This window comes from Melospiza melodia, chromosome 30, assembly GCF_035770615.1.
Source record: "Melospiza melodia melodia isolate bMelMel2 chromosome 30, bMelMel2.pri, whole genome shotgun sequence".
In the NCBI taxonomy this organism is placed as follows: domain Eukaryota; kingdom Metazoa; phylum Chordata; class Aves; order Passeriformes; family Passerellidae; genus Melospiza; species Melospiza melodia.
The window spans coordinates 1,627,178-1,639,483 of record NC_086223.1 but is presented as its reverse complement, the minus strand read 5'-3'; the positions used below and the strand labels follow the sequence as shown (position 1 = coordinate 1,639,483).

Sequence of the window (12,306 nt, the reverse complement as noted above, 5' to 3'; positions counted from 1 at the left end):
CAATGAACAAATAGTGAGTTTGTGCCTGTGCAAAATGGGATTTTTTTCCTTCCCAAAGATGTGGAATGTGCTAACTGATGTTGGAATTTGTAAAGGGTTCTGGCTTAGATAGGCATGAACTCTGAGGTGACTCCAAATCCAACAGCACATGTGGATGTGCTGGTTCAGGCACTTCTTTTGCAGTGGTAAGATGAATTAGGTGTTGAGTTAGGTGAGCCCATCTCTACAGCAGAAAGGATTTCAGACAGATACAGGTTTGGAATTGTTTTCTCACATGGGAGGATGTTTATCCCAGGTCCTTCCCACCCCGGCAAGGTGAGCTCAGTGTCTGTCCCCATGTCCCTTCCTTGTCACTCTCGAGCATCAGGTCCAGGCTTTTTCTCTGGTGCTGAGGGCAAAGGGAGCCGTGCAATGGGACAGCCAGACCAGCCCTAGAGAGGAATCCCATGGGAAGGGTGCTGAGTACAGCTCTCTCCAGCTGTGTGCTTTGATTCCCCATCCCCTCCATGTCTCCAGATGCTGCAGCAGGGCTGGAGTGGCTTTGTTCCAAAACAAAGGGTGGCAGCACCTTCAGACCACTTCCTAGCCACCTGGGAAATGATTAAACTGCTCCATCTGCATCAAATGGGACCATCTATTGGGCAGATGGTTTTACTGAGCATTTTATGTCCTTTTGTTTGTTTGGATGTGTCAGGGCCCTGTGTGACCGTGTTCACAGTGGTTCTTGGATGAGGGAAGAGACAAGGATCTGACTTTATGTTTCATAAGGCTTGATTTATTATTTTATGATATATATTACATTAAAACTATACTAAAAGAATAGAAGAAAAGGTTTCAAAGAATAGAAGAGAAGGTTTCAAAGGCTGGCTAAGAATAGAAAGGAATGATAACAGAACTTGTGTCTCAGACAGAGAGCCCGAGCCAGCTGACTGTGATTGGCCATTAATCAGAATCAACCACATGAGACCAATCCCAGATGCACCCGCTGCATTCCACAGCAGCAGATAACCATTGTTTACATTTTGTTCCTGAGGCCTCTCAGCTCCTCAGGAGGAAAAATCCTAAGGAAAGGATTTTTTCATAAAAGTTGTCTGCGACAGCCCTGGTTTCTGCTGTGGTACCACTCCTGTCTCTCTGTAAAGCCCAGCCTGAGGCTCTCCTTCCTTGCGCAGGTCAGCCGGCTGCTGATTTTGGGAGGCGCAAACGTGAATTACCGGACGGAGGTTCTGAACAACGCCCCCGTTCTGTGCGTCCAGTCTCACCTGGGCTACGCAGAGATGGTGGCCTTGCTCTTGGAGTTTGGGGCCAACGTTGATGCAGCCTCCGAGAGCGGCCTGACCCCGCTGGGCTACGCGGCTGCCGCCGGCTTCCTGAGCATCGTGGTGCTGCTGTGCAAGAAACGCGCCAAGGTAAAGGAGCCGCAGTGCTCAGAAGCTGGTCTGAACTGCTCCACACGTGCTCAAGGTTTGGTAGGACCTGCAGGCAGCACATGGAGCTCTTTGCTAGGGAGCATCCTCCAGCGGTTGAAGCCAGAAGCTGCTTTTGGTGTTGTTTTTTTTTTCTGCTAAAATGTAGTGGGTTTAAAAGTCCCGCACCGACAGCAACTCCTGAGAGTCAGTAATTTGGTGTCTGGAATTCAGGTCTGAGCTAGGAGCTGCCTAGTGACGCTGCACTGGTGACCTGCATAAGGATGTTCTGGAGAAATCCTTGAACTCCACAAGGTTAAAGTGGCAACGCTGCTTTTCCAGCACAAAACATTCTTTAAATATCTCCCTGAGACACATTCTCCTAAAATTTTCATCAGGCTTGTCCTAGAAAAATCCCCTTTGTTTAGCTTTGTGATGAGTGGAGTTTTAATTGTATATTATGAGTCAAGTCAAAATGCTTTGTTGAAGAAGAAAATTATGCTGATTTTTGAAGCAGAGCCTCCTGGAAACAATTTGTGGTTTCCCTATATCTTTAATTTTAGTTCAAAAGGCAAAATATGGGTTTATGTAGTTTTGGTATGGATGTCAGGATGACTGAGGGACTGTTTAAATCTTGCTGGCTTGTGTTGTCTGTAATAATGTAGGGATGGTATGAAGGAAAAAAAGAATTTTGCTTTTGTTGGATATTTTGAGAGAGTTTAGTGACATAAGTCCTGCCACTCGTAGTTTTCCTTGAATATCCCTAACAGTACTGAGAAATACTCCAAAACACAATTTGGTGTAGATATTTGCAGAAAATTGCAATACTGATTACTGAAGGAGTTGAAAAAAGAGAAATATTGATATATTATTGATGTGAATGTGTTGTAATATATTAAATATTTCTCATATGTATTATGTAACTGTAATTTAGCGTCAGGCCCTGGCACAGGTTCCCAGAGAAGCTGTGGCTGCCCCTGGATCCCTAGAAATGTCCAGGGCCAGGTAGTAGTATTTCCATGCACAAGAAAATTTGAATGCTGGACATCAGAGCACAACAGAAAAAATATTTTTATAGTCTTTTGAGTTTTTGAAGAAAACTGGAGAAACCTAAAAGAAAAGTAATTATATTTTCCCCAAAGCAAGCATTTGTGGCCAAGATAATGCCAGGGCCTGGGACATTGTTTTGGAAGTGTTTGTTTTCCGGCCATGGAAGTGATAGTTTACCAGAAAAATGCACATTTTGCACATGTGGCATTATTTTGAAACAGGGGTCGGAACCTCTGAAGAAGCAAAGATGCGTCGCTCGTGATTTTGTTTAATTGCATTGTTTCATCTCTTTTTCAAGGTGGACCATTTGGACAAAAACGGGCAGTGTGCCCTGGTCCATGCTGCTCTCAGGGGACACCTGGAGGTGGTGAAGTTCTTGATCCAGTGCGACTGGAGCATGGCTGGCCAGCAGCAGGGAGTGTTCAAGAAGAGCCACGCAATCCAGCAGGCCCTGATTGCTGCCGCCAGCATGGGCTACACCGAGGTAGGACCTGCTCTGCCCCTGCAGGGAGGGACACCAGGGGTTGGCCTTTTCCTGCCCACCCACCTGAGAACGTCTGCAGGTGGAGTCCGGAGTACTTCTGTCCTGCTCTTCCTCCCTGTGCCATCCCAGTGTTCGCAGATCCCTTGGCAAACCCTGTGGTCCAGGCAGGCATCCAGGAGAGGAGGGATAACAAGCCTTTAAGTAGTCAGAATAAACTTCTGGAGTAAACTTTTAAGATGGATGGGCACACGTTGCCTGCGCCGCTCCTCCAGCACCACGCATGGGGAGTGTGAGAAATGTAACTTTGGACTGTGTGTCGAGGGAGAGAAGAGCCAGAGAGCTTCCTCCTGCCATCCTGACAAAGATTTATGATGGGGAAAATTATATATAGAAAGTTCAGGTTGGAAGGGACCATTAAGGTCATTGAGTCCAACCGTTGAGCCAGTGCCAAGCCCAGCACTGCCATTAGTACTCCAAAGAGCCCCAGTGACCCACAGTTCCTTCTCCTTTCCTTAAGAATGAGTTTCTTTCCTACCAAATACCTCCTCTCAGCCTCACCTCCTCCAGGAGGTGCACCCACTGCACACACCAGGTCATCTCCAACAGATCAGACACAGTCACAGGGAGCTGACCCTACCAAGTCTCACCATTGCCATCATATCAGGACACTTGGTAAGGTTTTTGTGCTTGTACAGGGCAGCAAGTTCAGTGATTAATCTCAGAAAGAATATTTCCTTGATCTCAAGGTGCCAGGCAGAGACTGTTCCCTTCCCTCTGTGTATTGCAAGCAGCTCGTGTGGTGGTGTCAGCAGTTCCTGTATAACACATTCCAGTTCATGATCTGACACATCATTTTGTTTCAGATCGTCTCCTACCTGCTCGATCTTCCAGAAAAAGATGAAGAGGAGGTGGAGAGAGCACAGATCAACAGCTTTGACAGCCTCTGGGGAGAGACAGGTGATTTCCATAGAAGCTGTCCCCTTCCCTTCCCTTCCCTTCCCTTCCCTTCCCTTCCCTTCCCTTCCCTTCCCTTCCCTTCCCTTCCCTTCCCTTCCCTTCCCTTCCCTTCCCTTCCCTTCCCTTCCCTTCCCTTCCCTTCCCTTCCCTTCCCTTCCCTTCCCTTCCCTTCCCTTCCCTTCCCTTCCCTTCCCTTCCCTTCCCTTCCCTTCCCTTCCCTTCCCTTCCCTTCCCTTCCCTTCCCTTCCCTTCCCTTCCCTTCCCTTCCCTTCCCTTCCCCTCCCCTCCCCTCCCCTCCCCTCCCCTCCCCTCCCCTCCCCTCCCCTCCCCTTCCCTTCCCTTCCCTTCCCTCCCTTTTCCATCTCTCTTGTGCCACGCCTCTGCCCCCCAAAATACAAAAATCTATACTGACCAGACATCTTGGAGTTTCTCTATCAGAGAGGGGTTCTGATTAACTGGGACAGTTGAGAATGTGGATTTGGGATTGATGAATCACACGCAAACTGGGGAGCCATCTCAAAGGAATATGCACTTTTACATTAAAATTGGTGGTAGGTGTCATGGGAAAATGAGCAAAAATGAGCCAACCATCAAACTGAGCAGCCTTTTGTCTACATGAAACAAGTCTGTAAGTTCATGTAAAACTCAAGACTCACTTTCACATAACTGTATTATTTATTTTCCCAAAAGTAAATAGAGAGTTTAAATAAATTTGGAGAGAAATGCAGGTTTTCACCTAAAAATCGCAGTCTGCTCTGAAAATCTGAGTCCTGGCTTGTCTGAGTTTTGGTACTTGTTGCTCATGTCTCATCTTCCACAGAGCAGAACCAAATGCCTGGCTCGATGATATCAGCCTGATATCATCCAAATGGCAGTGCCAAGTGACATCATAAGTTTAGGAATTGCTGACAGCACACTACAGCCAATTCCAGATGGAGCATTTCCCCCTGGGACAGAACTAACATCAAAACCCAGCAGAAAAGTGTCTGAGTCACTTATGCTATCTCCATCAGAGTTGGAGGTGCAAAAAACATCTCCATCAAAGTGTTTGTCTTGCTGCCAGGCTGTGGAACAGATACACGTGCCGGATAGGAGCAGTTTAATGATTCCTTGTCCAGATAAAAGTTATTTTTTTTCTACAAGAAAACACAGCAGCAGAAACAGAATACACTGTTGCAGATCCCTGGTGTAGGAGGCTGTGGTTTGCTGATGGAGATGGGCACGTCCACACCTGAACCTGGTCTCAGGCTCTGTTTGAGCTGTTTTGAGAAACACAGCAGTTGTTGTGTGGTGTTTATGCCAGGACTTGGTTATTGCACGGTGAGTGGTCCTTCTGGAAGTACATCCTCATGGAAAAGCTGCACAATTCCTTTTACCAGTGCTGGATCCTGGTTGCTGCTCCTTGGCTGGGCTCAGTGGACTCACCTCAGATGTGCTGGGCCATGGGAGCTTCCCAGCAGACTGTGAAACTTCAAACCAGCCCATTTTCATCTTCCTTAATTCCTCCTGGAGGAGCAAGGTCTGGCTGCTCAGTGGCACTGGAGCTTTTGAGCTTCCCTTGAGCTGGAGCTGCAAAGGACAGGCTGGAGCCACATCCACACTCCAGTTGCTTGGACCTTGAAGGACAGAGCAGCAGAAAGATGTGTCACTACAGAAAGAAGGAATTGCAAAGGAAAGTAGACAATTGATGGATCAAATCATCCTGTTTCTGTAAAGTCTTCTCCAGAGAACAAACACCAAACACTGGAGTGATTCACAATATTTTCATTGTCACAAATATAAGTAATTTTGATGTAAAATACGTCAAATTAACCTGCAACGTTTCAAGTGCAAGCAGGTTTAGCAGTGGAATTCAGCAGCCCTGCATGCCAATCCCTCTGCTTCCTTCTATATTTGTAGCTTACGTTTAAAACCCACATGGATCTGATTATAGATTTTGCAGAACGTTCTGCTTGTGGCAGCAAAATGATTTTTCATTTAACTCTTGGTGTCTCTCAACCCCAAGAGAAGAAAATTCAGCCAAAATATGGAAGAGAATTGAGAATTAATTAAATCCCACACCATTAACAGTGTTGCAGTTGGAAACCCATCAACACCTTGTAATCGGCCAACCCACAGAAATGTATTTCAAAGAAAAAACAAGCGACATCAGTCAGAAATAGACTCCCACCTTCTGCTCCAACTCCTACCAGAAGCAGCAGAACGTGGAGCCAGTGGAGCTGTGCTGAAGTGCACAGAAAGTTAGGGAGAGGGAGGAACCAGAAAATCTAAAATTGATACTGAAACGAGCCACCGGCAGGTCCTGAACTTGGAACTATTTTCAGATTGAATATGTGTTCTCTAACTCAGCCACACTTCTGAGTTAACAGAGCACATTTTATATGGGAAAGAGCTCTCAGGTGTTGCTTCTACGCGCCAGTAATATCATGGGCATATGAAAATGAGAGATATTTTTGGGTTTGCACAAAGACCCTGGCTGGTAGGATCAGCCCTGGCCAGAAACAAAGCCCAGAAATACTGCTCTTTTTGGAAAACAGGTGAACAAATCCACCCTGTTTTGCTTTCCCATTGTTTCCCTGGTTTCAAAGATCTACAGACTAAAGTGGGATATGGAAATTAAAAGTCCTCCATCTGGATTACACTGTTCTGTGCTTGTTTGGACAAAGAAATGCCACAGATGGGACTGATACCAGTGGCTGGCAGGATCTGCCAGTGCCTCCTGGGACTGATACCAGTGGCTGGCAGGATCTGCCAGTGCCTCCTGCTGGATCCCTCACTTGCTCCCTTGCACTCATGGTGGCACGAGGCAGTGCCAGGTTGCAGAAGGTCTTGTCAAGTACCTGAAGACCTTTATTTTCTCTGGATATTGTGCCCCTTCTCAGATACATTGGGCCTCACAGCCTATGGCTTTGGCATTAGGGAAGACAGGATTGAAATCATGATCACGTTTCTTTGCAGCTAAACCTGAACCGAAGTCACACCTTTAATCTCAATTTGAACCTCAGACACCCTTTGAACCTCAGTTCAAGTGCCTGTAGATTATTTTGTATTTATTGGGGTTCTCATCCCGCTTCACTGTGACTCGCAGAAAACAGTAAAAGCTGATTGTCCCAAACAGCATCATTCCATGACAGTATGTAAACTTTTCATGGAAGAGTTGACCTTTGAGGTAACTAAAATTACAAGAGTGGAAGCTGTACCAATCCAGCCCATTTTCTTTGGTCGGCTTTTCCCGCCATGAGACAGCTTTGACATTTCAGGAGAAAGACCCGTTTGCAGGTAGGAGGACACTCCAGTGAGCGCGTGGCTCTCCCCCCTGACCGTTCTCCTGTCTCGTGCAGCTCTGACGGCCGCGGCGGGGCGCGGGAAGCTGGAGGTGTGCAGGCTGCTCCTGGAGCAGGGCGCCGCCGTGGCGCAGCCCAACCGCCGCGGGGTCGTGCCGCTCTTCAGCGCCGTCAGACAGGGACACTGGCAGGTCAGTGGGGTCCTCTCGCCCTGCTGGGTCAGGCCGTGCCTTTCTCTCGTGCTGGAATGGAGAAGACAAGCCCCAGCTCTTTTGGGGAGTGGTCAGAGCAAAAAGAAGTGATACTGGTTCTTCTATCACCGCAAGCTCTGGCTGGCTACAGACAGCTTTGTTTAAGTTCTGTGTTATCATAGAATCATGGAATAGTGATCATCTAATCATCTGATTCCATCCGCCTCCTGTGGGCAGGGATACCTTCCACTATCCCAGGTTTCTCCAAGCCCCATCCAGCCTGGCCTTGAACAGTTCCAGGGGTGGGGCAGCCACAGCTTCTCTGGTTATCTCACCATTTGAGAAGCAAGCAGGATGCTCATGACTTATCAGAATATTTTCCCTGTCCTTATACCTCCCTTCATTTTCATAATCCTCAGTCATCCATCCAGCAATCCCAGAGGCCGCCATACCTGTAAGGGCTGGGAGTTTTTATAACGTGGGGTCTGTTCTGCTCTTCCTTGGCTCTGGCATCTCCTCAGCTGTGTCTCCACGTGTAACCCTGGCTCTGTGTGCTGCAGATCGTGGATCTCCTGCTGACACACGGCGCTGACGTGAACATGGCAGACAAGCAGGGCCGGACGCCGCTGATGATGGCTGCATCCGAGGGACACCTGGGCACTGTGGAGTTCCTGCTTGCACAAGGTCAGAGCATGTGCTGGGAGGTGTCGGGGACCAGCTGTGGTGCATCCCACCACACCAGCTCCAGCTTCATCCCGAGCAAAATTTGAGCTTGGGTCAGCTCAGGATCATCTGGAGGGGCTTTCCCACAGCTTCAGAATGGTTCCTGGATGCAGTGTGGGCAATGTGAGGAAACACTGGCAATGTGTTGAGGTGCTGGAGCATGTCCAAAGAAGAAAACAGAGGTGGGGAAGGATCTGGAGCACAATAAGTGGTTGAGGGAGCTAAGAGCAGGTCAGCCTGGAGAAAAGGAGGCTCTGGGGGGACCTTGTGGCTCTGCAGAATATCCTGGCAGGAGGAGGAAGCCAGATGGAGGTCAGGCTCCTCTCCCAGGGAATAAGGCACTCGAGGAAAGAGCCTCAGGTTGCTCTGGGGGAGGGATGAAAGGGTTGTTCAGCCCTGGCACAGGCTGCTGAGGGCAGTTGTGGAGCTCCCATCCCTGGAGAGATTTAAAGTATTTAAAGATGTGGCACTTGGAGACATGGTTAGTGGAGGGATTGGCAGTGCTGGTGGAACAGTTGGATTCAATGATACTAAAGTCTTTTCCAACCTAGATGAGTCTGTGATTCTACATTGTCCTCCCTAAACCTGTACCTTGCAGCCCTTGTCCCACCTTGGCATTCCTGATGGCTCCAGGTGCTGTTTGCCTCCTCCCCTCGCTCCATGCTGTGTTGAGAGCTCTGGCCAGAGGTTTCTGAGCACACCTGGAGCAAACATTGCTGTGCTGTGCTCCTCCACAAACAGTTGGTGCCAGCAGGGAGAACTCTCAGTCTGCTTTCAGCTGGGCAGCCAGTGCAGACCGGGGATGTGTCAGCTGGGATGAACGGGAACATTTTGGAAATTCAATCACACCCACATTTGCTGAAGATTCTAGAGGCAGGGAATCTCATGCTGGGAGGTTTAGAGTTTGCCTCCAGGAGAAAAGCACTGCAGCCTCAATTCATCCCAGCTGCTGGCAGGAGCATCCCGCAGGTAGCTGCAGCTCCTCGGAGCAGCAGAGCTGGTACAGATAATCTCTGCACTCTCCAGAGCCAGAGCCATGCCTGTGCCATGGCAACAGGAGTTGTCTTCATGCCACGAAGAGGAGTGTTCAGTTAAAGCTGCTGTTCAGCTCTCATATCCGTATCCATATGCCGTGTGGAGCAATACTGACCCGTTGGTATGGCAGCGCCATTTCCTCATCCAAGAAAACGTCAAGTCCTCCTCTCCCTGGCTTGCAGTTGGCAGCAGTGTATCCCACAACGTTGTATTTATATTGGGTAAAGTTCAGGAAGAAATGCTGCTGGAAATTGTGTACTTTTGGGTAAAGGGGAGGGGAGTGAAGAAGGGAAAATATGTGCTTTTCTAGGAGAACTGAGCTGAATTGACTTAATTCCCCATGGTGACCTGCTGAAACAGCAAAATGGTCTTCATCTCTGACTCACACAAGCTGGAATGGGGTTGGATTAAGTTTAAAAAAAAAAAAAGGCAGTTAAAAAGATGATGTCTCAGATGAGGGAAGTCAGATCTACCATGCTACTCAGATGTTTGCCAGGAAAGCCTGCAGAGGTAGGCGTGAAAAAGTTTGCAGCTTGGTGTGAACCAACTCATTTGCCACAGTTCCCATCAAGTGTATTTGAAGTTGCCACAGAGGGTGGGATCTGTGGTGGGAGAAACGTTAATAAAGGAATTAATAATTATGTACAGAGCTCTCTGAAAACAAGCTGTCATTGCTGAGCAGAGGGTCTGCGGTAAACAGTGCTAAACAGCGGAGAGCTCTGAAGTGAACTGCTGCTTGTTCTTCCAGGTGCCTCCATTTCTCTGATGGACAAAGAGGGCCTGACAGCCCTCAGCTGGGCCTGCCTGAAGGGCCACCTGCCCGTGGTGCGTTCCCTGGTGGAGAATGGAGCTGCCACGGACCACGCGGACAAGAACGGCCGCACGCCGCTGGACCTGGCGGCGTTCTACGGCGACGCTGAGGTGGTGAGTGGCCCTGGCACACCCGGAGGAAAGGGGAATCTGCTGTAAAAGCCATGAAATCAAACAGTTCAGCTTAATGTAGCAGTGAACACGTGTAGTCCTGGCCCTCCCTGTGGGAAGGTGCTTCCAGAGAAGCTGATCGGAGAATCCCAGAATGGTTTGAGTTGGAAGGGAATTAAGAACCATCTCATTCCCCTCTGTGCCATGTGGGCAGGGACACCTCCCACTATCCCAGGTTGCTCCAAGCCCTGTCCAGCCTGGCCTTGAACACTTCAAGGGATAGGGAGGCCATAACTTCTCTGGGCACCCTGTGCCAGGGCCTCACCACCACTGCAGAGAAGGATTTCTTCCTAATATCCAGTCAAAACCTACTGTTTTTCAATTTAAAGCATTCCCCCTTGTTCTGTCATTCCAGGCCCTTGTCCAAAGTCCCTCTCCAATCTTTTTAGAGTCCCTTTAGGCACTGGAAGGGGCTCTGAGGTAGTCCTGGAGCCTTACCTTTTCCAGGCTGAACAATCCCAATTCTCCCAGCCTCCTTAACAGTGGTGCTGTGTCCTTTGGAGCATCTCCATGGCCTTCTCTGGACTTGCTCCAACAGGTTGATGTCCTTCCTGAGCTGGATACAGCTCTCCAGTCTCACCAGAGACCACAGTGGAGTAGAAGGACAGAATCCCCTCCCTCAAGCTGCTTCCCACAATGTACACTCAGACACCTTGGAGGTGCTTTAAGCCCAGGCAGTGGAGAAGAGCAAGCCCCTGCTGATCCTGCATCCCCAGCAGTGTGTGGGGGTCTCAGCCAAGAACAGAACTGACTGTTGGGCTTCTCATTGCAGGTTCAGTTCCTGGTGGACCATGGGGCCATGATCGAGCACGTTGACTACAGTGGGATGCGGCCCCTCGACAGAGCGGTGGGCTGCCGCAACACCTCGGTTGTCGTCACCCTCCTGAAGAAAGGAGCAAAGATAGGTAGGAGCAGGGGGACACTGCCATCAGCTCTGTGCTCAGTCAGGACTCAAACAGTGGGGCTGGCATCCTAAAAAATACAAGTATAACCCAGAGGCAGCCTCAGGCCCGGCCACTGCTTCACACTCCAAAAGCAGACGGCGAGTCAGGACTACTTGGTTCTCTTTACTAAAACGGGGACTTTATTTTTTTTACCTGTGGTGCTACTTAGCAAAAGTTAATCAATAAACAACTGTTTCTTTGGCAAGGTCTTTCCTCTGGTAATGCTTTTTCTATCTTTACTAGTCTGAGTTGCCAAGTGTAGTCTGTCCATGCCTTGCTGTGAGCTGCTGCGTTCACTTGCTCTGTGTATGCTTCCAGACCTCAGTGTACCTGCACTGCGCCACACAGCCGCTCACGTTACGTTTTCCTGTGAAAGGGGATTTTGCTGGTGCATTGGCTTCCTCGCTGCCTGCCTCTCACAGCTGCTTTTTTCCTTTCTTTTTTTTTTTTTTTTTCACCTTCATCCATTTTTTTCCCCCCTCTCTCCTACAACTTCTTGTTTTCTCCTTTCTTTGAAGGTTGTCAGACGTTACCGAGTCGCCCACGAGGTATATCTCATTGCTGTCAGCATCAGCTTCGATCTGATAGCTTTGTTAGCCTTGCTTTCTCCTATTTGATTTAGTCTGCATGCGTCCCCAACACCTCTAATCTTTTTAATTTACCTCACCTTCAAATAATTTTTTTAATGACTGTTGCAGAGAATAACTTGAACTCAAAAACTAACCTCCTTCCCCCAAAACGTACTGAATCTACTTATAGAATATTGTTGACTTACTCTTCACCCACACTAATGAGCTGTCCTCAAATTTTTGCCACCCCTTCCCTCCCAGTATTAGTCCTTGAGATAGGAGCTGGCTCTGCAGGGTGGCTCCTGTGCAGAGCCATTGCCCCCAGCCCAGTGATGCTTTCAGCACCAGCAGCACTTACAAACAACCTTCCCTTTGTCATTTTTTTTCTGCCTTAATGGATTTTCTACTCTAGCCTTTCACATCTTGTGAAGCTGGAAATCACAATCCACTTAACCACAAACCACCTATCAACAGTCAAACTGCAGATTCCCTAGTACACGTCCATAGATTTGAGTTTAGAAATGCTTTTATGTAACCACTCTGATTTTTCCTTTAAATACAGTTTGTTTCCCCCATCTCAGCATGTCCCATATTCAGCACTGCCCTCTTGTGGAAACTGCTCCATGCTTTCCCAGGCCACTGGAATTAGCCTTAATGACTGCAAAGGAAAACCATTGCAAGG

General features: G+C 48.4%; 1 protein-coding gene across 7 annotated transcripts in view; it reads left to right on the top strand.

The window, feature by feature from the left end:
- The window catches only part of TANC2 (tetratricopeptide repeat, ankyrin repeat and coiled-coil containing 2), a 145,324-nt gene that overhangs the window by 120,390 nt on the left and 12,628 nt on the right, over positions 1–12,306 (top strand). For 6 of the 7 annotated variants that reach the window (XM_063178963.1, XM_063178961.1, XM_063178962.1 and 3 more), the window contains 8 exons: positions 1,173–1,409; positions 2,755–2,940; positions 3,804–3,897; positions 7,239–7,372; positions 7,933–8,056; positions 9,879–10,054; positions 10,884–11,016; positions 11,574–11,603. In XM_063178963.1, coding sequence (XP_063035033.1) covers positions 1,173–1,409; positions 2,755–2,940; positions 3,804–3,897; positions 7,239–7,372; positions 7,933–8,056; positions 9,879–10,054; positions 10,884–11,016; positions 11,574–11,603 — 1,114 coding nt within the window. The remainder of the gene's footprint in view (positions 1–1,172; positions 1,410–2,754; positions 2,941–3,803; positions 3,898–7,238; positions 7,373–7,932; positions 8,057–9,878; positions 10,055–10,883; positions 11,017–11,573; positions 11,604–12,306) is intronic. The other variant, XM_063178960.1, reaches the window with a different exon arrangement.